The following is a 26995-nucleotide window of genomic DNA, read 5'->3' as shown; positions in this document are numbered from 1 at the left end:
CAAAATTTAGTATCATCAGCAAAAAGACATACCTTACCATCAATACCTTCTGCAATATCACTATTAAAGAGAATGAGACCTAGTACAGATCACTAAGGTACCCCACTGGTAACTAGAGCTTGCTTCGAATATACTCCATTGACTACAACAGAAGGATGCCTGTCATTCAGCCACTGCCTAACCCATTCAACAATATTGGAATACAAACTTAAAGTTCATTGATAAGCCTTCTATGTGCAACAGTGTCAAAAGCCTTACTGAAATCTAGGTAAGCAATGTAAGTAATGCACCACCCTGATCTATTATTTTAGTTACACAATCAAAAAAATCAATACGATTAGTTTGGCATGATCTCTCTGAAGTAAACCCATGTTGTCGCTGATCTTGAAATCCATATGTATTTAAAAGTTCAACAATCCTATCCTTTTAGCATGGTTTCCACCACTTTACCCACTACTGAAGGAAGGCTTACTGGCCTATAGTTGAATGACTCCTCCCTACTACCTTTCTTGTGAATTTCCAGTCTTCAGGGACTACTCTCTTTTTAACAAAGATTGGTTAAATAAATCTGTAAATGGTTTTGCTAGTACACCACTAAGCTCTTTTAATAACTTTGGGTGTATCCCATCAGGCCCCATCAACTTATTTGTCTTCACTTTTGACAGTTGAAATAGAACCTCTTCCTCTGTAAACTCACATGTAACAAATTACTCATTTGTACTTATTCCTAACTTAGGTCCCTTTCCTTCCTTTTCAGCTGTAAATGCTGAACAAAAATATTCGTTGAGCCAGTCAGCTAGACCTTTATTCTCTTCTACATACCTTCCTTCTTTTGTTTTTAATCTAACTAATCCTTGTTTTACTTTCCTTTTCTCATTTATGTATCTAAAAAAAGTGTAATCCCCTTTTTTGCTGACTGGGTTATATTCTCTTCAGTGTCTGTTTTGAAAGCTCTAAGCAATAACTTGCTTAGCCTCTTTCTGTCTAATCTTATAGATCTGCCTGTCTTCCTCACTCTGTTTTTTTTATAATTACTAAATGCTAACTTTTTAGTTTTTTACTATTTGGCCACTTCTGCGGAGTACCACAGTGGTTTCTTACATTGCCTTCAGCAGTGCAACTTTTAAATAATCCCATTTCTCTTGGACTTCATTCAAATTGCTCCAATCTGATAATGACTCCTTTACACATATTCTAATTTTAGAAAAGTCTGTTTTTCTAAAATCTAAAACTTTTGGTTTTGTGTAGTGTAACGCAGTCACTTTTACATAGTTACATAGTTACATAGCTGAAAAGAGACGTGCGTCCATCAAGTTCAGCCTTACGGTTTTCTTATATTAAACCACACTGACTAGTGATCACTGGATCCTAAACTTTCACCTACAGTAATAGCTGATACCAAATCTCCATTTGTTAACACTAAATCTAGTATGGCCTCTTTACGAGATGGCTCCTCAACAACTTGTTTTACAGACAATCCCAGTAGGAAGTTTAGAATAGGTGTGTTCCTGGCACAAGCAGCTGTTTTGGTTTTCCAGTTCAAATCAGGAAGATTAAAGTAACCCATGTTGATAACTTCCCCCTTCAATATCATTTTACCTATTTCCTTAACTAGTAGATTATCTAACTCTTCTACTTGTCCTGGGGGCCCATAAATCACACCTACACGAGTTACTGTGTGATTACCAAATTCTAATGTAATTCAAACTGACTAGTTTTTATGCTATCTTTCACATACAGGACCACCCCTTCCCCTTTCTTGCCTTCCCTGTCTTTTCTATATAAAGAGTACCCTGGTATTGCTATGTCCCAGTCATTTTTCTCATTATACCGTGTCTCGCTAACAGCCACTAAATCTACATTCTCAGTTGCCATTATTGCCCAAGTTCATGGATCATATTCCCTAATTTACGAGCATTTGTAGACATGACTCTCAGCTTATCATTTTTTAACACTACAGTTACTTACTGTTCTTGTTTCGGGGTGCAATTGGATTGATGTTTTATCACCCTTTTGTCCCCCATCCTAGTTTAAATACATCCTAGGAAAACCTCTGAACTGCTCACTGAGAACATTTGTTCTCTTTTGAGAAAGATGCAAACCATCTTTTTTGTACAGTTTATTTCCATTCCAAACAGAGCTACCATGAGCAATAAAGCCAAATCCTTGCTCCCGACACCATTCACCAAGCCACAAGTTAAAGTTCCTAATACGCATCAGCCTGTCGTTCTGAGTGTTATGCACAGGCAGAACTTCAGGGAATGACAGTGTGGAAGCAACCTGCCGTATATCATTGGCAAAAACACTAAAAACTTCCTTTACCTCTGAAACCTCATTGCAAGCCAAGTCATTTGATGGACAAGTACATCCAATTCCCCTTCCTGCTCTGCTCGCTTAACAATATTACAAATACGTCTCCTGTCTCTGTGAGCAGTAGCTCCGGGAAGACATCTCTCAAGACCACCATTGTCCAGCTTCACACCTCTTATGATAGAATCCCCCAACAACAACTGCTTTCTATCAGGCCTCACCTTGTCCTTTTTGCCCAATAACAGAGCCTCAACCAATACTATAAACTTTCTGATTTATTTGGATGATATCAGTTAGCTGACAACCAGAGAAGCACAGTAACTTCAGAGAGAGAACGACAGTGGAGACAGACAGAACCCTGGCACATGTCCTGCTCACCTGCCAAAGAACACAAGTCCCTCTTTCTCTGTGAGACTATGCTCAACATAATTATTATTATTATTTTATTATTTATATAGCTACAGCAAATTCCGTAGCGCTGTAAAATGGGTTGATAAAATTATAACAGCAAGGGTTTAATATAACAATACAACCATAACAGTAAGTGGCACAATTTTCATCAGTTACATGCGACATTATGTTATGTATATAATTATTACACCACTTTTATACATTTATGACTTTTTCTGCTTTTCCTGTAATACTGCAAACTAAACCATGTTTCTGCCATTTTTTATTCCTCTTTTAATTTGTTTGCTACTTTTATTTCCTGATGGTTTTACCATTGACTACATTCACAATATAAGATAAAAGAGTAATATTTCTAGAAAGTACAAGACAAATAAAAGGTTGCGCTGAAACAGACTATAGTACAGCTAATGGTAAACAAAGTCCAAAATATGGTGGTCAATCTTAAGAAAAACCTTAAAAAATAGTCCTTAATTATGTCAGATGGACAGCCAACAGCCTGTGTAGGGGAATATTCTCGGTGTGGGCCAAATGGAGACGGCTTCTTTGGATCCGTATGTGGAGAGAGGAGAAAATGATGGTGCAATAAGTCTAGTACAGAAGGTGAATATCCGGAAAGTAGGGTTTATAGTATCGGTTTATTTTAGCACTGTCTCATTTGTTTTTGTATTAATATTTCTAGAAAGTATTATTTTATTCCTTAAACAAAGAGAATGACCATGAAAGATGCTTACCTGTCACAGGAGATCTGTCAATCTAACAGTGGTGTTAAAAAAAGACCCACTCTTGCGCCTTTTTTTGTACATCAACAGTGGCACTATTTAGAACGTCAAAAAAAAGGTTCCAAAACTATCGGAATATGCACAAACAGAACAAAAGATTGCACAGACGAAGGAAGACAAACAAAAAAACATGACATCATTTTGTCATGAAAACAACTGAGGCAATTTGTAAACATGTAGAAAACCGAGCACTCAAGGCTCATCTAACAGAGCTTTACTCTCAATGTCTCGGCTTAAACGTTAGACCTTTATAAATGTAAATATAAAAGTGGAGTGGGAATCTGATACCTTAAGACATTTCTTGAGTGCCAAATATTCTATGGAAATATTGGCTTATGAGTACATGCTTGTGAGTGAATCCTCGGACACTGTGAGTGACATCACTGCGGCCGTGACTGCTCTAAAAGAGCTTCAGCGAAAAATGCGACTCAACTCTGTGAAACCATGCTGCGGTGTCAGAATTCCCATCAGACCCATAGTCTCCCTTTAATGCATTAAATGATAATAACACTCTGTACCAGGGACATAATTCAGCAATTCTCAGCGTCTCTGGCTTCATTTTGATTTAATACAGTGCGTTTGGGAGATCACGTAATGTGGATGCTAAGCGGCTGCACTTGTGCGTCCCTAGAGTTCATGTTCTTCAATGAAATGGATTCTTTTATAATATAACAGAACACGTGCTGCTCAAATTGATGTAATCGGCAGATGTTCCCCGTTTCATGGTTTATTTATTAATGTGACTGGTGGAAGTCCCTGGTATTAGTTATTAAACTAAAATATATGCAGCAGACTAGGGGGGAAAAAAGTATTTAAAATTGTGCTAATTATAGGAATTCCAGGAATCATGCCAGTAATTGGAAGACCGTGTTGTGTGCCCACTGAACAGCGTTCCTGTTCACTATGGCAAGATGTAGGGCCACTAAACCAAAAAAATGAAAAGAGTCTAAACTACAGTACATGAGAAGGTGACTTTAGTGCCAAATTCTCTGGCCCCAAATCCACTTCCCAAGAGTCTCTCTTGGTTTTATAGACATTACATCTGTCATATGTCTTAGGGATGACATGTCACAACTCCGGAGCAAAATACACTTATTAGCATGCGAATTAGGAAAAAAAGCTAATTCATGGCAATTTTACTTGGGGTTTAATGTCAAATTAGATCCTTGTACGTATTGGTCATTTCCTAGATCCGAATGGCCCAAGGCTGCATTTTCATGACTGATAAGGTAGAGAACAATCCATACTTTGATGACAGTCTGTGATCATGCAAGACCACAGACTATTTGTTGTAGTGTAATGAATGGTAAATGTGGCTTAACACGTTGTTAATATGGTGAAATTTCTTTAGTCTCCAAGGAGTTAGTAGCTAATTTTGTAAATAATGATAATTGATTATTCAGATTGTGTGTAATAGGCCGTCATACTGGACAGCAAAGCAGCTTTCCTCTAGCTGAAGGGGTTAAAGCAGTCTTTTTATAAACAATTAAATCTCGGTCCTGGAGCAGAAAATGTTGCAAGGCTGGTACTAGGGAAAGCGGACTGTCCATATCTACAGCAGGTTAGGCAGTAACACTCTGTGACCTTACACCACAACCTCCATAGCGGTACATACACATGTAATAACGTATTCCCACCTCTCGCTTATTACATGATTTTTGTCCCTCTTTAGCACCCCATAACACATCCCTCCTTAGCACCCCATAACACATCCCTCCTTAGCACTCCATAGCCCATTCCTCCTTACGACTCCATAGCACATCCTACCATAACCCACTGGGCCCCAACTCTAGGTATGGTAAGCAGAGATTACACATTTCCTGGTAACCATACCAATTCATACCAGCAATGAGCACAGTGATAGGCTGAAATCAGTCAGCTGATATTCTCAGCCAATCACAGTTGCCCATTGCTGCTCAGTCTAATGCTTCCTCATTAGCCCAAGCTCAAGACTCTTGTTTTGCATTAAAACATTAAAATCGATTTATTGCTGAAAGAAAGGACAGGGTCAGGATACTCAAGACTACAACCATGTCAATGAGACGAAGAGGTATACTACCCAGTGGAAACCTCAGTTAATGATGCTTTGTCCTACGACATCAGGTTGACCTTTATATTGATGATATTTACATTTTTCCAGTGAATTGTCATAATAGTGCATCGCAGGCTGCTGTAATGCCGTTTCTGGAGCATGTTGTCCATGGTTGTCAGAGCTTAAAACTAAATTATTTCTATTAACTGTGATTGACATAAGAAATAATGGATAAATATGTTTTCAATTATGCAGACAATGAGTGTGCAACCAAGACTGGCAGTAGTTTTCCAATATGGTTGGGAGATTTTTTTCTGTGGTCTTACATCTATTCTGGGTTCATCCCATCTTATTGGACAATAAAGCTGAGAAGTTTCATGGAACTTCACATGAACTGAATATTTTTGTTTTGTTGTGAAACTACCTACGATGTGCATTTTAATACTTCAGAATACAGGGACATATATCAAGAAAAAACACTCCTAAAACATATATGTATTCAGCCGTATTTCTCAATGTTTTGTACTGCTATTGTTTCCATTTTCTCAAGTTTGTGAATACCTTCTCTTCCTTGTATACAGAGTGTAAAGTGATGGCAATTAAAGTCAACACAAGGCGCTGGGGACAATCTTCCTGGGATACAGGAAGTCCCACTAGTGGCATCATGCCTTCAAAAGACCTCTTGTAGGTTGACATATTGCTTCATCTACCACTTTATGATGGTGAAATAAAACTCTCCTCACATTTAAAATTCACGGTCTTCATTTATGAACACATTGTAGTATTTACACTAAATCTTTTCAAGTGGAGTCATTAAAAGTTGGATCTACTCCAACTCTTATCTCGCAGTCAATGTTCCCACAGACATTCTGATTCATGTGAATGCTTCTCTAGTGGTGAAATGAATGTAAACGTTGGTCAGGTCTGGACAGTAAAATACTGTTTGTTTAGTTATTCTGCTCCCCCCACTGACAAATCCTACCTTAACTACTTCCACTGAGTCTCTGACATCATTATTCACAATGACTGGAGTGAATGTACAGCAGTATGCTCACCACCGTGTACAGCCAGCATTTCTCCATGGGAATGACAGGGACTACGAGTAATGCTTGTCTTCTTGCTTTCAAGGGGAAAGCAAATATGATCTGAGACATCATGAAATGCTGCAGGAGAAATGCCTCATTTGGCATCTTTTTATTTATTAAAAATGTGGTAAAATAAAAGCTTTGATTAAACCGGTAGTTTTCTCCCTCTCTTTCTTCCACATACAACATGTTGCATACAATAGTGCTGGCATACACAGACAAGGCCCTGGGGAAATAGCACAGCTAAGCGGACAAGGGCACATGTAGGAGTGTGGGGATAGATGCATGGGATTGGTTGGGAAAGAGTCTGTGGGTGGGATTATGTTCTGTGTAAGTTAGTGTGGGGGAGGTCTTACCTCAGTGCCACTTGGGATTCGGGCCAGCAAACAGCTTCCATCCCGCCCGCCCGCCCTATTGGTATATTTAGTCACAGCTAGCCGGGGGTATGTCCTTGCCAATTGAGTTTGAGGGGTTACGTTTAAGTATATGGAATGAGATGAACAAGTTTTTAAGGTCTCAACCTCCCCTGCTTCAAACGGTTAACATTAGGTTGCCTGAGGTCTCGTGCCCATCGAGCGTGGATAAGGTCGGCTGATGGCGGGCATTGGAAAGATATGATTTTATGACGAGGGGGGAGGTGAGAGGAAGTGGTGATTAGGAACCACTGTATGCTTATTGGCAAGTATAACACTATGTGTGGAGTTATATATGTATATATGTTCATTTATGCTTATTTATGTCTAACGTTTTTGGTTACAGAAAAAGAAGAGATTTAACTAGAAAAGCTACAATTTCTGGGGAAATTGTGTGAAGTGTTCTTGCCTCCACCAGTAGTCTACAACTGGAGTGGACGGAGTAACTGTGTGGAGTGTTTGGAGTGAGTATAGATAGTAAACATTACACTAACCAATTGATCCAATTTGATTGATCAAATTTAAAAAGTTCACACGGCAACCTTTAAAGAGTGAGAAATGCATTTCAACTTTTATTTATTTATATAGCACATTTAATTGCAACGTTGTTGCTCAAAGTGCTTCACAGTTACATTAAAACATACAGTTATAAAAACATTAGCAGGTGTACAAAAGGTGTCATCACTTGCTGCTCCAGCCAGGCACAGGTCAGAGTATTTTGGCGGTTGCCATCTTCAATTGGTTGTATTTTAAAAACTATAAATCCTACAGCGAAGAGCTTTATATTGTGAGAATCACAAGACCCAGACCTACATTTTGATGCATAGTATGTCTCTGCAATATTAACAATGAACGCACAGTCGCAGTTTAGAAATTGCCCTTCAAATGTGAGCTTTGCAGAGTGGAGTTTCAATGAATGTCAATGGACGGCGTGAGTTGCAAACAAATGGTCATATTTTGAAAACTTTCAGGACTATGGCTTAGCTGTTGACATTTTTAGTGGCAGCAGGGATAGCTGAACGTTTTGATATAAGATTTGTGTAGGTGGGCCTGAAAATGAGGGAGTGGTGGCAGTTTAGAAATCATGTCCTGATTTTTCAGCTTTTGACAGCTTTTGCCAGCCTTGCCATTCATTCCTATGGGACAAATTTCACCACAAGAACGACGATATTCCGTGAACCATTCGGCGAAACGTTCCACAAAGTAATAGCAATCCGATCTGGAACAATCTGCACGTTTCGGTATATTTCTGTCTATGTAGTGTAAAAACTGTGGGAAGAGTTAGGGTGGCAAATTTGGCTATAATAAGAATAATATATATGTGAGATAACATTAATTGGTCTTGCTATGCAAGAATACGTAATAAATAAAGTTATGGATGTGTTATGCAGTAATTTAGTTTGTGATAATAAATGCTGTGGCCTGTTTCATCCATACTAAGTGGTCTGTCGTTATTAAGGGGATGAATAGGGTTAGTTTTTGTTCTAGGCTGCATCGCGATTCCCCACTATGTACATACATGTCTAGTCCAAATTTTCCATGAAAAATAATAACCAAATAAAAAGGGAATGAACTGTGCCTGTTGAACCCCCAAACCCATCCAACTCGTGAAAATATTCTCATAGACCAGGTACCCTCTTTCATGAAGGTAAACCCAACACAGATTGCGTGTCAGTTAGAAGTGGATTACTATAAGCTCCAATTAGACATATTATTATTGCCATTTATAAAACCCAACAGATTCCGCAGCGCTTATACCATTGATTCTAAGAAAAACAACAAAAGATTCAACAAGGGGACAGAAATTGAGAAGGTTAGGGACCTCTTACAAATTGACCACATTTTGTGACAGAATTTTAGTGTTGGTCCATTAACTGGTTGTCTTCAACTTTGGCTTTGACCTCTCGCTTAGTGGGCAGCTTTTGTTTAAGCCAATTAGCAGTGATCACTCTCCCAGCTCCAAGGGGTATCTTATCATTTAGCCTTTGAAATTGCCTGGGTAGGATATCTTTTGGTAGGCATAAAAAAAAAGGATCTAGGTCAAACGTTCTCTGAAACACCCTTCCCAATAAACTATTGATTTGGTGCCAGACCTGAAGTACTATAGGATACTACGATCACATGTGTAAGAACATTCCTCGATGACCACAGCCCTGCCAGCAGAGATCACTAATAGTCTTACCCATCCAAAACAACTTAACAGGAGTCATGTACCATCTGAAAAGGCATAATAGTGCATAATTCAATTTGGTAATCCTAAATCTCTATTCTTCTTTGGTCTATCAGGTAACTTTCTGGCCACTCACTGTGTTTGTTGTTCCAAATGTTGCTTAACACATTACTGCAAACAATCAAGTTCACATTTAGAGACTGGCACGGGTAAAACTTGGAACAAGATGACAACGCAAGGTTAAATTTAATCTAATGGAATAGAAATTCAGGAGATGGAATTTAAATCTCAGGTTTTCATATGAGAACAGAGCATCGAGAATAAAGGAGTCACGACACTTGACTTGTTAATTATTGCCCTCCTGTATTCGTAATTAGTTCTCTGCTCTGCATTCCCCTGCATTGTAGTTAGGGTAGGATTTCCCTCAATTTCCTCAATTGTTGGAGCGTTTAAACAATCAGTGTTAGAACTTAACACCTCTCCACAGTAATAAAATACAACTGTGTGTGGCTCTATCACAGAGCTCTGCAGCATAAAAACTCACAGTAATGTGCAGTGTATACAAGTGTATCCCAGAGTTCAACAGCAATAAAGTTAACAGTAAAGTGCAGCGTGTATGAGTGAATCACAGAGCTCCACAGCAATAAAGCTCACAGTAATGTGCAGTACTTGAGTGTATCACAGAGCTCCACAGCAATAAAGCTAACAGTAAAGTGCAGCGTGTATGAGTGAATCACAGAGCTCTACAGCAATAAAACTCACAGTATTTACTAGACGTGTACTATGCATCTATAAGTTAAACGATTTAGCCTTGTCTGCAGGAGAAAAAAATTCCACGTGGTTTAAGCTACACCTGATAGCATGGTCCACCTTTTGTCATTTGCAACACTGAGGGTGAGGGAAGGTGAAGTTCCTCATACAAGGCCAGTGCTAAGCATCCAGACTATATTCATAATAGCTAGAACTGTGGGCCATTTAAACTATATTTTCCCACGCAGATCACATCTGCAACAGTTATAGAAATCTGTGTCCACCGAGACCCTTCGTAACTTGGCCGGAGTTCTTTCAGGATTCGCGGAATGCGAGGGCTGGTAGCCAGCACTATAGACAACCAGTATTAAACGAAGCAAACACAACACCCATAAGATAGAGGTAGCGATCACAAATATACACTTTGAGTCACAACCACAAACACCACTCTGTAAAAATTCAAATTTATTGAGATCTAATTGAGAAGAAATATTATAAACAATGTCAGAATATCCAGCTATTGGCATTTGCACACGTTGACTAATGCGGACTAAGGCCAGCTGGCTCGGCCCCTGGACATGCTTTCTTTCATTGAAGGAAAAACCATGACATTAAACTTTATTTAAATAATCATTTGCTTTTAAGAAAATGAATAGATGTATTTTTTTTCTTTAGAAGCTAATTCTGTTCTACATCTTCTAGAGCCCAAAGCTGTTGGTCTAGAACGTGTCAGAAACCCAAATAAAAGGCCTTTGAAGCAAACATTCTTTCAATTAGGAGGAGAGTATGGAATTAGTCAGATTGCAAGAGATCCAGTTGTAGATGTTACTTGTGTCCACTCAGGGCTTATCCGGTTCAATGCAAAACAGGTGACAACAGATATCATTATCAAGCCCACATTCTCAACCATTCTTCACGAACAAAGAAAAAAAAAACCAATATAGTGTAGTATCAGTGCTTAGTAGTTGTACCAAGCCTTTTTTTATGGGCAACACCCTCTAAATATTCTAATAGTGAATTCAATACTATGAACAATAAACAAGATGCAAAAGATATGCACACAAAAAATGGAAACAAGCTCAATTCTCCAAACCAATTGAGGAAACCTATAGTATTAATATATCAGAGTGATCCCACTTGCCGGGAAAGTCCAGAAAAAAAACATCAAGAGGTCCATCTTGAGGAGAGATGCAGCAATCCCACACCCTTCAAGACACAATGAGTTAGGGGTCCATGTCTATGCCACCCTTTACAGTTAAATTGACACTGACTGAGAATTGACAAAAGGTAGTTCGTTCCTATTGAAGGGTTTCGCCAATCATCATGGGCACTTCAGGGATTTAAAGTGGTCATGGTACCTGAAATCTGTATATGCACATACGATAGCGTCATTGGGGTATCATTAGCCAGACCAACACAAGAGTTCTGAGCTGGCTGATGTCAATTCTGCCGATATTTCCATGCACAGAGCTGCATTCACTGATACTACACTATATTGTTTGTTTTTTTATCTCCACATATCCACTGACCATCTCCTGCATTTAAGGCTGTCTACAAGGTGCTGCTCTGTCATTTCCATACTGAGAAGTACACATAAGGCACAGAAACCCCAGGGAATTGTTTCACTTCTGTCTTTTCATTGATGTATGGCTGACGGCCCATTGGGCAGAATTAACAAAGAGTTGATATTAATGTAATAAATAGACACAAGCATTTAACTCTCTGAAATGGAGAGACTCCTCGATGATTAAAGTGACTAATTATAAGGTGTCCCAGGAAATTAGCATGGAAATTGCCTTAAAGGGACATTTAATAGTAAGGATAAGTTACCGTGATTAGTTAGCAACATAACTACGACATTAAGGTTATAGCACAGTTGTAGAAAATTGAAAGACTAACGTTTCACTATATTTCCAAACCAATCAGTTTGCATAATGTGTACGATTCTGATTATATCGTATTTTTAAAGCACCAACATTTTGCGACATAACAAATCAGACATGCAGGAATCAGAGGAGATGAGAAACGTGCTCAATCAGTCAAAAAAGGCACATGTTAATGGCAGTTTCCCCAATTTAATATTTAATGAGCCTCAAGCAAGCTTGTGACAGACCCTTATGCCATTAAATCACTAATAAATCAAATGTGGCTATAATTGGGGTTGTGCAGTATGATGGCTAGGCTCTGCTGCAGGACCCTTTTAGAAATAAACCAGCTTCTTACTATTTAGGCAGACTCAAAGCTGAAAGTGCTTAAAAACATATGAACAAGGATTCATAATATGCTCGCTCTATCCCACATTGAAAGGAATAATATTAGACCAATGTGTAGAGTTCCTCTCTATTGCCATGAACTGTACATCACCTCAATGCCCACCTACATAGGCATGAAAATACAGATTTATGTTGAATCTACTTACTTATTCTGTTCCTGACTTTATTTACTTCTTCTCCGAGAGACTTTGCTTCGGCAAACCTAATAAAAATAAAACAAAACTTGATGATCTATTATCATTTTGAACACTAATGTTTATATGAGGTTTTTGGTTATTATATTGTCCCTGGGGAACATGTAACCCTGGGAAGATATCCTGAATCTGCTGATGTAAGCAGTCAGTCCTGGCACTTGCTGGCTCACTGATTCTACCCGCTAGTCTTATTTACTAAACAAAACTGACTAATGTGCTTTTATTAAACAATTACAACTACGTTATCATTAATTATATGCCATTAATAAACAATGACTGCTATTAACAAACACTAGAAACCTTTTTCCCTTGTACAATATGAAATTAGAAACCATTTATGGCCGCGTCTCTTAACACATGTGTAGGGAGCGCGGAGCTCACTGGGTCTAACACTAGTTATAACAGCAATACAAGTAGGTCCGTGTGTTACAGCCTATACCAGCAATACAAGTAGGTCCGTGTGTTACAGCCTATACCAGCCATTCCAGTAGGTCAGTGTGTTACAGCCTATACCAGCCATTCCAGTAGGTCAGTGTGTTACAGCCTATACCAGCCATTCCAGTAGGTCAGTGTGTTACAGCCTATACCAGCCATTCCAGTAGGTCAGTGTGTTACAGCCTATACCAGCCATTCCAGTAGATCAGTGTGTTACAGCCTATACCAGCCATTCCAGTAGGTCAGTGTGTTACAACCTATACCAGCCATTCCAGTAGGTCAGTGTGTTACAGCCTATACCAGCCATTCCAGTAGGTCAGTGTGTTACAGCCTATACCAGCCACACCAGTAGGTCAGTGTGTTACAGCCTATACCTGCCATTCCAGTAGGTCCGTGTGTTACAGTGTGCTACAGCCTATACCAGTAGGTCAGTGTGTTAAAATGTGTTACAGCCTATACAAGTGATACTATGTGTCACAAATCATCGTATTATTAAGGTATGTAGTTGCCAGATGATATTCCATAATGGACCTCATTTTAAGTTTATATTTTATTTTTATTGCTGGGTGAAGATTCATCCTTAATAAAGCCGTTTTACATTTTTTCCACCATCCTGGGAGTCCTGTTTTCCATCCATTCTTTTGGAGCAACTGGAGGAAGATAATAGCCCCCCACTACTGTCAGGATCCCGCGGGCGGCTGCGAGGGGAGGCTGCAGTCCGCTCGCGGCACTCACCCTCCAGCCGTCCGTGGTCCCCTTCCCGGCGTACGCTCGGCGGGCGGCATCCTTCCAGCCTCGGATGCCGCCCGCGCCTTCCTCTCCGTCCCCCAGCGGCAGCATGCATGACACTGCACGCTGGGAGACCGCCCAGTTTTATAAACGCCAGGGTCAGCCAACTGACCCGGCGTTAAAGGCACAGTGCCTCAATCACAGTGGGAGGTATAGATATCTCCCACGTATGATTGTTAATTCTGATTGGAAATTATCCAATCAGAATTAATCTAGGGGTTTAAATACTTACCTTTCCTGTCTCTCTCTGCCCTGTTGTGGTCTTTGCTTTCTAGTATTGCTGTGCTACTTGTGGTTCTCTCTGATTACGTACTCTCTGGCTTGTTTATCCGACCTTGCGACTTTCTCCTACCCTTTGACCTCGGCTTGTCTCTCGTTATTCTGTCTTCTGGTTCCCCTTACTCGGTTTGTCTCCTGACTATTCTTTGTGTGCTTAGCCCGGCCACTCTAAGGTCCGGTACTGCACCTTTTTCTGTGTGTGTGTGTGTTAGCGTGTTTTGGTTCCCGGAATCGTGACAACTACTACCAGGGGAGGCACCCTGGAGCGCTATTTCTCGTCTAATCTTGTGAGTGCATTTCATGAACATGTACTCACTATTTGATACTGATTTACACTATGTATATTTATGTTTTTTAATTTTAGATTTCTCAGCCGTATCCCAAATATGTCTGGTTGTTCTATATGTTGCTGTGTAAAGGTAATTCATTCTGGGTAATGACCTGGGAGGCTGCTCTATTTGAATATTAAGATAAGTACATTCTTCACTTGTATACACTATTCACTAAGTGGTGATATAGGAATATATATATTTTTCTTTGTTCTTATCTATTGTACCCAGTATTACAAAGTTACCTGTTCGATACAAATTTGCGCATTACAGTATGAGCCAGCGTTGTCATAAGCTGTGGCTGTTATACAGGCTGTATGAATCATTCCTTATTTAAACAAACACACATAAAAATAACTGCTGTGGGATCTGACAAGCACGTTCCTATAAAGTGGTCGAGCCATCATCTACGGCTCATTCCCTCTACCGTACCGGGGAACCACAGACACAGTGTTTGTTAAATCCATCTGTACCTAATCTAATCGAGTACACTGCATTAATCGAGTACACTGCACCTAATCGGGTACACTGCAGTGTACTTCCAAATCTTCAAAAGTAGGAAGTGTAATATTGAAGATATCTTTTATAATTTAGCAAAAGATGTTTTACTATTAACATTAAAGTGTAACAACATGCCAGAAGGGATGGCACGTAGTTAATGTGCTGTTAGAAACAATTCAATAATGTGTAGCATTTTTTTTTGTATTAAATAATTACTCCAACTAACACCTGCTTTTAGAAGTGGTCATAGTGGTAGGAGTCAGTATATGATGTGTTTCTGCTATGGAGCCAGCCTTGTACTCTCTGGTTTGCGGCTTGCACTATCTGGCGTGGCCTTGTAGTCTCTGGAGTCGGCCTTGCAGTCTCTGGCATCGGCCTTGCAGTCTCTGGAGTCAGCTTTGCAGTCTCTGAAAATGACCTTGCAGTCTCTGAAGTTGACCTTGCAGTCTCTGGAGTTGTCCCTGTGGTTTACCGTATGGTTTTACTCAGGGTTTGCTGGTCTGACTAAGCATTCACGAAGTCCATGTGTCAGTACAGTTACCAATTAACAGCAACAACTGAGTCATAGAACTGACCTCCTGCAGATTCCTTTTATATTTCCCCACAACTCTTTGTTTGCTGAGGACATATGAGGGAGAAGCTCAGGCACTTTTCTGGGGCTGCTTTCCAGACAATATCGTTTGTTTTACATTTTGACAGTAAATATTGTGGAAACTAGACTAAGAACTAAGACACTGCTGTCATTTACAAAAACGTTGTCCCCGCTCAGTGATGTCACAAGGCTGTGCTGTGTACCCCCTGCATGTGAGCGCTCACTAACATGTACAGGCTCATGATACAGTAAAAAATGGTGAGAGCACACGATAAAATAAAAAGTTACCACAATCTGCACATACAGTAGGGGAATATATAAAAAAAATATAAAAGCAGGAATATAGGGTAATACAGAAAACGATATGTATAAATACATTGGTGGGTCGGTGTTTTGTAACTATTACCCTATGCTCCTGCTTTTATATTTTGTATATAGATTACCCTACTGTATGTGCAGATTGTGGTAAGTTTATCTTATCGCATGCTTTCACCATTTTTTACTGTATCTTGCACTTTGTGTGATTGGAGTGATACACACGGCGATTGTAGATCTATTCTTACTGTATCTTGCACTTTGTGTGATTGGGGTGATACACACGTCGATTGTAGATCTATTCTTACTGTATCTTGCACTTTGTGTGATTGGAGTGATACACACGGCGATTGTAGATCTATTCTTACTGTATCTTGCACTTTGTGTGATTGGAGTGATGCACACGGTGATTGTAGATCTATTCTTACTGTATCTTGCACTTTGTGTGATTGGAGTGATGCACACGGTGATTGTAGATCTATTCTTACTGTATCTTGCACTTTGTGTGATTGGAGTGATACACACGGCGATTGTAGATCTATTCTTACTGTATCTTGCACTTTGTGTGATTGGGGTGATACACACGTCGATTGTAGATCTATTCTTACTGTATCTTGCACTTTGTGTGATTGGAGTGATACACACGGCGATTGTAGATCTATTCTTACTGTATCTTGCACTTTGTGTGATTGGAGTGATGCACACGGTGATTGTAGATCTATTCTTACTGTATCTTGCACTTTGTGTGATTGGAGTGATACACACGGCGATTGTAGATCTATTCTTACTGTATCTTGCACTTTGTGTGATTGGGGTGATACACACGTCGATTGTATATCTATTCTTACTGTATCTTGCACTTTGTGTGATTGGAGTGATGCACACGGCGATTGTAGATCTATTCTTACTGTATCTTGCACTTTGTGTGATTGGAGTGATACACACGGCGATTGTAGATCTATTCTTACTGTATCTTGCACTTTGTGTGATTGGAGTGATACACACGGCGATTGTAGATCTATTCTTACTGTATCTTGCACTTTGTGTGATTGCAGTGATACACACGGCGATTGTAGATCAATTCTTACTGTATCTTGCACTTTGTGTGATTGGGGTGATACACACGGCGATTGTAGATCTATTCTTACTGTATCTTGCACTTTGTGTGATTGGAGTGATGCACACGGCGATTGTAGATCTATTCTTACTGTATCTTGCACTTTGTGTGATTGGAGTGATACACACGGCGATTGTAGATCTATTCTTACTGTATCTTGCACTTTGATTGTAGATCTATTCTTACTGTATCTTGCACTTTGTGTGATTGGAGTGATGCACACGGCGATTGTAGATCTATTCTTACTGTATCTTGCACTTTGTGTGATTGGAGTGATACACACGGCGATTGTAGATTTATTCTTACTGTATCTTGCACTTTGATTGTAGATCTATTCTTACTGTATCTTGCACTTTGTGTGATTGGAGTGATACACACGGTGATTGTAGATCTATTCTTACTGTATCTTGCACTTTGTGTGATTGGAGTGATACACACGGTGATTGTAGATTTATTCTTACTGTATCTTGCACTTTGTGTGATTGGAGTGATACACACGGCGATTGTAGATCTATTCTTACTGTATCTTGCACTTTGTGTGATTGGAGTGATACACACGGTGATTGTAGATCTATTCTTACTGTATCTTGCACTTTGTGTGATTGGAGTGATACACACGGTGATTGTAGATCTATTCTTACTGTATCTTGCACTTTGTGTGATTGGAGTGATACACACGGTGATTGTAGATCAATTCTTACTGTATCTTGCACTTTGTGTGATTGGAGTGATACACACGGTGATTGTAGATTTATTCTTACTGTATCTTGCACTTTGTGTGATTGGAGTGATACACACGGCGATTGTAGATCTATTCTTACTGTATCTTGCACTTTGTGTGATTGGAGTGATACACACGGCGACTGTAGATCTATTCTTACTGTATCTTGCACTTTGTGTGATTGGAGTGATACACACGGCGATTGTAGATCTATTCTTACTGTATCTTGCACTTTGTGTGATTGGAGTGATACACACGGCGATTGTAGATCTATTCTTACTGTATCTTGCACTTTGTGTGATTGGAGTGATACACACGGCGATCGTAGATCTATTCTTACTGTATCTTGCACTTTGTGTGATTGGAGTGATACACACGGTGATTGTAGATCTATTCTTACTGTATCTTGCACTTTGTGTGATTGGAGTGATACACACGGTGATTGTAGATCTATTCTTACTGTATCTTGCACTTTGTGTGATTGGAGTGATACACACGGCGATCGTAGATCTATTCTTACTGTATCTTGCACTTTGTGTGATTGGAGTGATACACACTGTGATTGTAGATCTATTCTTACTGTATCTTGCACTTTGTGTGATTGGAGTGATACACACGGTGATTGTAGATCTATTCTTACTGTATCTTGCACTTTGTGTGATTGGAGTGATACACACGCCGATCGTAGATCTATTCTTACTGTATCTTGCACTTTGTGTGATTGGGGTGATACACACGGTGATTGTAGATCTATTTTTACTGTATCTTGCACTCTGTGTGATTGGAGTGATACACACGGTGATTGTAGATCTATTCTTACTGTATCTGGCACTTTGTGTGATTGGAGTGATACACACGGTGATTGTAGATCAATTCTTACTGTATCTTGCACTTTGTGTGATTGGAGTGATACACACGGCGATTGTAGATCTATTCTTACTGTATCTGGCACTTTGTGTGATTGGAGTGATGCACACGGCGATTGCAGATCTATTCTTACTGTATCTTGCACTTTGTGTGATTGGAGTGATAGACGGCGGTGATTGTAGATCTATTCTTACTGTATCTTGCACTTTGTGTGATTGGAGTGATACACACGGCGATTGTAGATCTATTCTTACTGCATCTTGCACTTTGTGTGATTGGAGTGATACACACGGCGATTGTAGATCTATTCTTACTGTATCTTGCACTTTGTGTGATTGGAGTGATACACACGGTGATTGTAGATCTATTCTTACTGTATCTTGCACTTTGTGTGATTGGAGTGATACACACGGCGAATGTAGATCTATTCTTACTGTATCTTGCACTTTGTGTGATTGGGGTGATACACACGTCGATTGTAGATCTATTCTTACTGTATCTTGCACTTTGTGTGATTGGAGTGATACACACGGCGAATGTAGATCTATTCTTACTGTATCTTGCACTTTGTGTGATTGAAGTGATACACACGGCGATTGTAGATCTATTCTTACTGTATCTGGCACTTTGTGTGATTGGAGTGATGCACACGGCGATTGTAGATCTATTCTTACTGTATCTTGCACTTTGTGTGATTGGAGTGATTCACACGCGATTGTAGATCTATTCTTACTGTATCTTGCACTTTGTGTGATTGGAGTGATTCACACCGTGATTGTAGATCTATTCTTACTGTATCTTGCACTTTGTGTGATTGGAGTGATACACACGTCGATTGTAGATCTATTCTTACTGTATCTTGCACGTTGTGTGATTGGAGTGATACACACCGTGATTGTAGATCTATTCTTACTGTATCTTGCACTTTGTGTGATTGGAGTGATACACACGGTGATTGTAGATCTATTCTTACTGTATCTTGCACTTTGTGTGATTGGAGTGATACACACGGTGATTGTAGATCTATTCTTACTGTATCTTGCACTTTGTGTGATTGGAGTGATACACACGGTGATTGTAGATATATTCTTACTGTATCTTGCACTTTGTGTGATTGGAGTGATACACACGGCGATTGTAGATCTATTCTTATTGTATCTTGCACTTTGTGTGATTGGAGTGATACACACGGTGATTGTAGATCTATTCTTACTGTATTTTGCACTTTGTGTGATTGGAGTGATACACACGTCGACTGTAGATCTATTCTTACTGTATCTTGCACTTTGTGTGATTGGAGTGATACACACGTCGACTGTAGATCTATTCTTACTGTATCTTGCACATTGTGTGATTGGAGTGATACACACGGCGATTGTAGATCTATTCTTACTGTATCTTGCACTTTGTGTGATTGGAGTGATACACACGGCGATTGTAGATCTATTCTTACTGTATCTTGCACTTTGTGTGATTGGAGTGATACACACGGTGATTGTAGATCTATTCTTACTGTATCTTGCACTTTGTGTGATTGGAGTGATACACACGGCGATTGTAGATCTATTCTTACTGTATCTTGCACTTTGTGTGATTGGAGTGATACACACGGCGATTGTAGATCTATTCTTACTGTATCTTGCACTTTGTGTGATTGGAGTGATACACACGGTGATTGTAGATCTATTCTTACTGTATCTTGCACGTTGTGTGATTGAGTGATACACACGGCGATTGTAGATCTATTCTTACTGTATCTTGCACTTTGTGTGATTGGAGTGATACACACCGTGATTGTAGATCTATTCTTACTGTATCTTGCACGTTGTGTGATTGGAGTGATACACACGGTGATTGTACATCTGTTCTTACTGTATCTTGCACTTTATTTGTGTGTTTGAAGTGATACACACGGCGATTGTAGATCAATTCTTACCGGTTAGTATTGCATGTACAGGCCCATACAGTGATTTACATCACATTCACTGTACTGCATGTGTGTCTGAGAATAAACAATATGAATGAAGCAATTCAGTAAATTGTGTCAGCTGACCTCTACTGTTCTACCAACTTGCTGAGTATTTTCATTCATGTTTATTCTGGAAATCTCTGCCGTGGAGAGAGTAATTGAAAAAGCACAGTGTTCTCAATTAAAACAGTGAGAGAACACGGACAGATAACTTTCTGGTCCATGCACTCAAATTCAAAGATTCATATATGTATTTATTTTAATGCGATTCATTTGATTTTGTTCTTGCGATTTAACTTATTACAAACTGCAAGAGTGGACCCAGATGGACCCAGAGTGCACATTATAGCAAGGGTAGGGGTTCAATTATTGAGAATGACACATCCGAACCAAATCTAACCACATACATACCAACCAAATCTGATCCCATTCTAACCAAATCTTACCCCATTCTAACCAAATCTTACCCCATTCTAACCAAATCTTACCCCATTCTAACCAAATCTGATCCCATTCTAACCAAATCTTAATCCATTCTAACCAAATCTGATCCCATTCTAACCAAATCTCACCCCATTCTAACCAAACCTGATCCTATTCTAACCAAATCTTACCCCCACTCTAATCAAATCTGATCCCATTATAACCAAATCTTACCCCATTCTAACCAAACCTGATCCCATCCTAACCAAATCTTACCCCATTCTAACCAAATCTAACCCCATTCTAACCAAATATAACCCCATTCTAACCAAATCTTACCCCATTCTAACCAAATCTGATCCCATTCTAACCAAACCTGGTCCCATTCTAACCAAATCTTACCCCATTCTAACCAAATCTTACCCCATTCTAACCAAATCTTACCCCATTCTAACCAAATCTTACCCCATTCTAACCAAATCTTACCCCATTCTAACCAAATCTGATCCCATTCTAACCAAACCTGGCCCCATTCTAATCAAATCTAACCCCATTCTAACCAAATCTTACCCAATTCTAACCCCATTCTAACCAAATCTAACCCCATTCTAACCAAATCTAACCCCATTCTAACCAAATCTAACCCAATTCTAACCAAATCTGATCCCATTCTAACCAAACCTGGTCCCATTCTAACCAAATCTTACCCCATTCTAAGCAAATCTAACCCCATTCTAAGCAAATCTAACCCCATTCTAACCAAATCTTACCCCATTCTAATCAAATCTGACCCCATTCTAACCAAATCCTATCCCATTCTAACCAAATTTTACCCCATTCTAACCAAATCTTAATCCATTCTTATCAAATATTACCCCATTCTAACCAAATCTTACCCCACTCTAATCAAATCTGACCCCATTCTAACCACATTTTACCCCATTCTAACCAAATCTTAATCCATTCTAATCAAATCTGATCGCATTCTAACCAAATTTTAATCCATTCTAACCAAAACTTTATCCATTCTAACCAAATCCAATCACAATGTAAGCAAATCTGTTATGACTGTACCTTTGTTTGAGAAGTTCCTTATTGTCCTCAATAGTGACTCTGTCAGCGTAATCTCTCTTGAAAATTTCAAAGGCTTCTTGGCGACCCATAGACATAGGATCCCTTGCTGGAGGAAAAGACAGACATATCATATTAAGGCATTAAAAAGATTAATTACACAATCTACCTTTTAGTATCAGTTTGTGTTACATTTAAAACATATTTAACTTGTCAATGATATGAAGGTTATGAAGTGACAAAACCGTCTTTGGGTGTAGTTTCTCTTTTTTTTTCCCGACCATGTTGACATAAAATTGGGTTATAACGGTGCACATAGCTCAGCCCAAAGGCTGCGGCTCAGATAATGTGAATATTCACAGATTGAGATGGCAATGTTTACCCAGCACTCACAGCCGATCACTCTAGATTAGATAGAGTTACCATAGTTAAAATGAACATTTTTCAATGTAAATTTCTATCATGCACAGACGCTCATTTATATGGCTGAGAGGGGACCAGCTGATGCTCTTAGACAATCAAAGGACAGCAAGATCAACATTCTGCTGCTCTGCAGAAACCATAGTGGGCTGTAGTGGTTAACATACTTGGACTATCACTTTGAAGCGACATAAAGGAAAGGGACAGTCCCTCCATGTGGCTCTGTATGTCTATAAAGTCAGGTGATGTAACCATGAGATAAGATGTATCAGGAGTTTGAAACACACAAACAGAATTACATCTCGTATATATATCCATATATCTTCACGCAGACGGTGTTTGTCCAAGTGAGCTGCATTTCACTGCGATTTGCTATGGGGCTCTGTAATACACACATTACTATGAATTTCTCTGCTTATTTTCTTCTAAAAATGAATTATGCTGGCACTGCAACAATAGGTGACCCCTGGGGCTTTGTGCCAACATAATCCTTGGGGTTAAGTAAGCTTGCTGTATCTAAAACAAAACAAGCCCACATTTTTATTTTTAAAACAAAGGATATGGTTAGTGGTAAATTGTAATTTTTATTACAGCCCAAAGGAGAAAAAAAACCTTGACATAAATTATTAAACAATGATTAGGTCTGAGAGATTTAAAAGCAAAGCAGAATAAGATATCTGTAATAACGTATCCCTTACTTTTCCACAGTGGACAAATATTTCTCATTTTACATCATGTGAACTAAACACAGCTCGCGCACAATAGGAATTGCGAGTAAGCAGTTACCTTAGAGGACCGCGCCATAGCTTCCAAATAAAACAAACAGGATGGGTCGTCCCCATCACAGCTAAAGTGAACCTGGCATGGCCCTCAGTATAAAAACTCACACAGACAGGCTGGTACTGCCTTGGCACAATATCTGTAAGGAAGCCTGCTCACCGTCTTTCTGCAGTCTCTGATCTTTAATATACAAAATACCTGCAGAGACAATGCCGTCTATTGCACTGTCAGGCCAGACACACGGAGAGCAAACACACGGGTAATTACCCCTTGGCAGGTGCTGCCATGATACTGTCAGTGTGCCAGCAGCCTGCATCATACAGAATAGACTTTCTATCCCATACCATAGTCAGCCATTCCAAAGAATATTTAAACAAAGAGCATAATCTCTCACACCTCGCACCTAGTAGAGCAGGGGTCATGAAGGCCAAATGCTATGTCTGTAAATTGATGAAGGGCCTCTTTCATCTATATAGCTAAAAACTAATAAAAAACGAATAATCTTAGATAGTTCCCCAATTTCATATCCTTGTGAGGGATTGCTACATTTAAAAATACAAAAATAGGTAGCTATCTAATAAACACACACATTCTCCTGCACACATACATACAAACACACACACACACACACACAGACATATACACACTGTTACGAACGCTGGTATATTTATATACCCTGTTCGCCTATTCCTCCCGAACTGCTGAGCATGAGTGAATATAACTGCAGTTCGGGTGTAGATACGAATAGTTCCAGACAGATGCAGCATTTAAGTAGTTTCTCCCCAGCAAGTAGACAGTTACCCGAACATGAGCCTAGACTTTATGAAGGGTACAACAGGAATTAATTTGAATGGTGCAACCATAGGCGTGCATACGGGTGTGCTGGGTGTGCCTGGGCACACCCTACTCACCCCGGAGTGCCTTTGGATTCAGACCGGCAGAGGCAACGCTCAGATCTTGTAAGAGTGAACTCTAGCCCCGCAGGCTAGAGTTCACTCTCCACTGGACCACCAGGGATTGGCACATGGCAGCAAGGATCCCCCCTACCTACATAAGGTAAGAAGGGAGGGGGATATTTACTAATCTGCCCCCACCTCCACCCCCACAATCCCTTCAAACATACAGCACACACACATACAGCACCCTCACACACACAGCACACAAACAGCACCCAGACACAGCACCTACACACATACAGCACCCTCACACACACACACACACACACACACACACACACACAGCACACTAACAGCACCCTCACAAACACAGCACCCTTACAAACACACCGCACCCTCACACACAGCACACTAACAGCACCCTCACACACAAACAGCACACTAACAGCACCCTCACAAACACACAACACCCACACACAGCCCCCTCACACTACTAATCACACAAACAGCACCCTCACACAGCACAATAACAGGAACCTAACAAACACCCTCACACACACACACACAGCACACTACCAGCACCCTCACACACAGCACACTAACAGCACCCTCACAAACACACACACACAAGGGTGGTGTGAGGGTGCTGTATGTGTGTGTGTGTGAGGATGCTGTTAGTGTGATGTGTGTGTGAGGGTGCTGGTAATGTGCTATGTGGCACATTACCAGCACCTTCACACAAACATCACACTAACAGCACCCTCACACACACAACACCCTTACACACACACACTAACAGCACATACACACACACACATCAGTGTATGTATGTGTGTGTATATATATATATATATATATATATATATATATATACATACATATTCATGTGGCAAGTGTTTGTCCTTTAGGGTGCAAACCCTAATGCAATAGGCTGTGCACGCCTATGGGTGCCACACTGGCTTTTATGCAAGTCCCCATGCAAGGGGCACTCCCACATGGACCTTGTGGGGGACAGGGGGACAAAGGTTACAGCCAATAACATTACAGTGACAAAGATGAACACTCCCAATGCAAACAGACAATCCCCTCCTCTCTGCCTGTGAGATAACAGTCAGCTAACTTAGTAACTCAATTATCTCCAGGCAGTAAAAACGTATTTTCCCCAAAACTTTGAAAGTACCCTAAAACAGATAGTATCCCCTGATAGCCCTGATCTGGGTGACCAACATATCCAAAAATCACCCAGATCAGTTCACGGGTTTTCGAATTTTGTGGAAGTCCCATTCGACTGACCGCACATGAGGCTCCTGCCCAGAAACAGTTCCATGAGTTTAGGTTGTGCGGTCGGTCTATTTAGAAAAGTCAGAAAATCAAATAAATGCACGAACGGAGCCCCCTGGCTCATAGGAGCGATTGTTCCCATGGTTCGTGGGAACCAAACTACCGAACAGCGCTCTCCTGGCTGTTCGGAAAAAGGAAGCAGGCGTTCGTATGGTTTGACCCGTGTTCGGGAAGGCGAGTGTCCGATTTTAGTTCCAGACACTCGACAACCAAGTCCCGCTGCCTCTATTCATGTAAACAAGATGGCCGCCGTTTTCTCTTGCACATGTCGATCGGCTATACGAACAGTGGCCACACAGGGATAGTTTTATTTGAAGATAATGAGCCAGCAGGGTGGTCGATGTTCGGTAGTTACGGCTACCGAAACAATAAAACATAAAAAAGTCCCGAATGGCAATAAAAGTCTCGAATAATATGCTATTTTCTTCACACACACAAACACCATTTTTATGTGTTTATTAAGAGGTCTAGCAGTAGGTACAGCTGGAGCAGATCCTCTCCCTGAGGTCCAGTGGGGCAGATGCAATAACAGTGCTATCCTGCACATTGCACTGATGCTGATGCAGGGGTGACCTCACATGCCAGCACAAGGGAGCTGTGCAGAAAAGTCCAGTAAATACTGAGCCCATACCCCTGTATACCTGAGCACAGTAGGTACCTGCCAAGCAGTTAGGCAGAAGCTTTCTTTGCAAAGTGAGAGCCCCCACAGTGCCGGCAGTGGTGGCCGACTGGGATGTTTTAGGCTCTTCGGCCCTGCTTGAGGTCAGATGCCCATATTTTTATCATGGGCATTTTCAAGTGTGAATATTGCAGAGCAAAGCTATATAACCAGGCTTAGTGAATTCAATAACATTAAATTGCTCAGCGAGATTAACTTGGAGTGGGCTGGTATGCTTTACATAATGAAATGTGCTGGTATTCTATATAATGAAATGGGCGGGTATTCTATATGACGAAATGTGTGGGTATTCTATACTATGAAATGGGCAGGTATTCTATATAATGAAATGGGCGGGTATTCTATATATAATGAACTGGGCTGGTATTCTATACCATGAAATAGGCTGGTATGCTATACAATGAAATGGGCGGTTACGCTACATAATGAAATGGGCGGTTATTCTATACTATGAAATGGGCGGTTATTCTATACCATGAAATGGGCGGTTAAACTAAATAATAAAATGGGCGGTTATTCTATATAATGAAATGGGCGGTTATTCTATATAATGAAATTGGCGGTTATTATTATGAAATGGGCGGGTATTCTATACCATGAAATAGGCGGTTATTCTATACCATGAAATAGGCTGGTATGCTATACAATGAAATGGGCAGTTACGCTATATAATTAAATAGGCGGGTATTCTATACCATGAAATGGGTGGTTACTCTATATAATGAAATGGGCGGTTACGCTATATAATGAAATGGGCGGGTATTCTATACCATGAAATGGGCGGTTACGCTATATAATGAAATGGGCGGTTATTCTATACCATAAAATGGGCGGTTACGCTATAGAATGAAATGGGCGGTTATTCTATACCATGAAATGGGCGGTTACGCTATATAATGAAATGGGCGGTTATTCTATACCATGAAATGGGTGGTTACTCTATATAATGAAATGGGCGGTTATTCCATACCAAGAAATGGACGGTTACGCTATATAATGAAATGGGCGGTTATTCTATACCATGAAATGGGCGGTTACGCTATATAATGAAATG

At 40.0% G+C, this 26995-nt stretch overlaps 1 protein-coding gene across 1 annotated transcript in view; it reads right to left on the bottom strand.

Moving 5' to 3' along the window:
• The window catches only part of KIF6 (kinesin family member 6), a 274702-nt gene that overhangs the window by 81448 nt on the left and 166259 nt on the right, over window positions 1-26995 (bottom strand). The window contains exons 14-15 of the mRNA XM_063441552.1: window positions 21829-21934; window positions 12370-12425 (exon numbers count right to left, since the gene is read on the bottom strand). Of these exons, the coding sequence (XP_063297622.1) occupies window positions 12370-12425; window positions 21829-21934 (162 nt within the window). The remainder of the gene's footprint in view (window positions 1-12369; window positions 12426-21828; window positions 21935-26995) is intronic.

Source organism: Pelobates fuscus, chromosome 2 (assembly GCF_036172605.1).
Source record: "Pelobates fuscus isolate aPelFus1 chromosome 2, aPelFus1.pri, whole genome shotgun sequence".
NCBI lineage: Eukaryota > Metazoa > Chordata > Amphibia > Anura > Pelobatidae > Pelobates > Pelobates fuscus.
The sequence above is the reverse complement of the archived record's forward strand: the minus strand, read 5'-3'. Positions and strand labels throughout refer to the sequence as shown.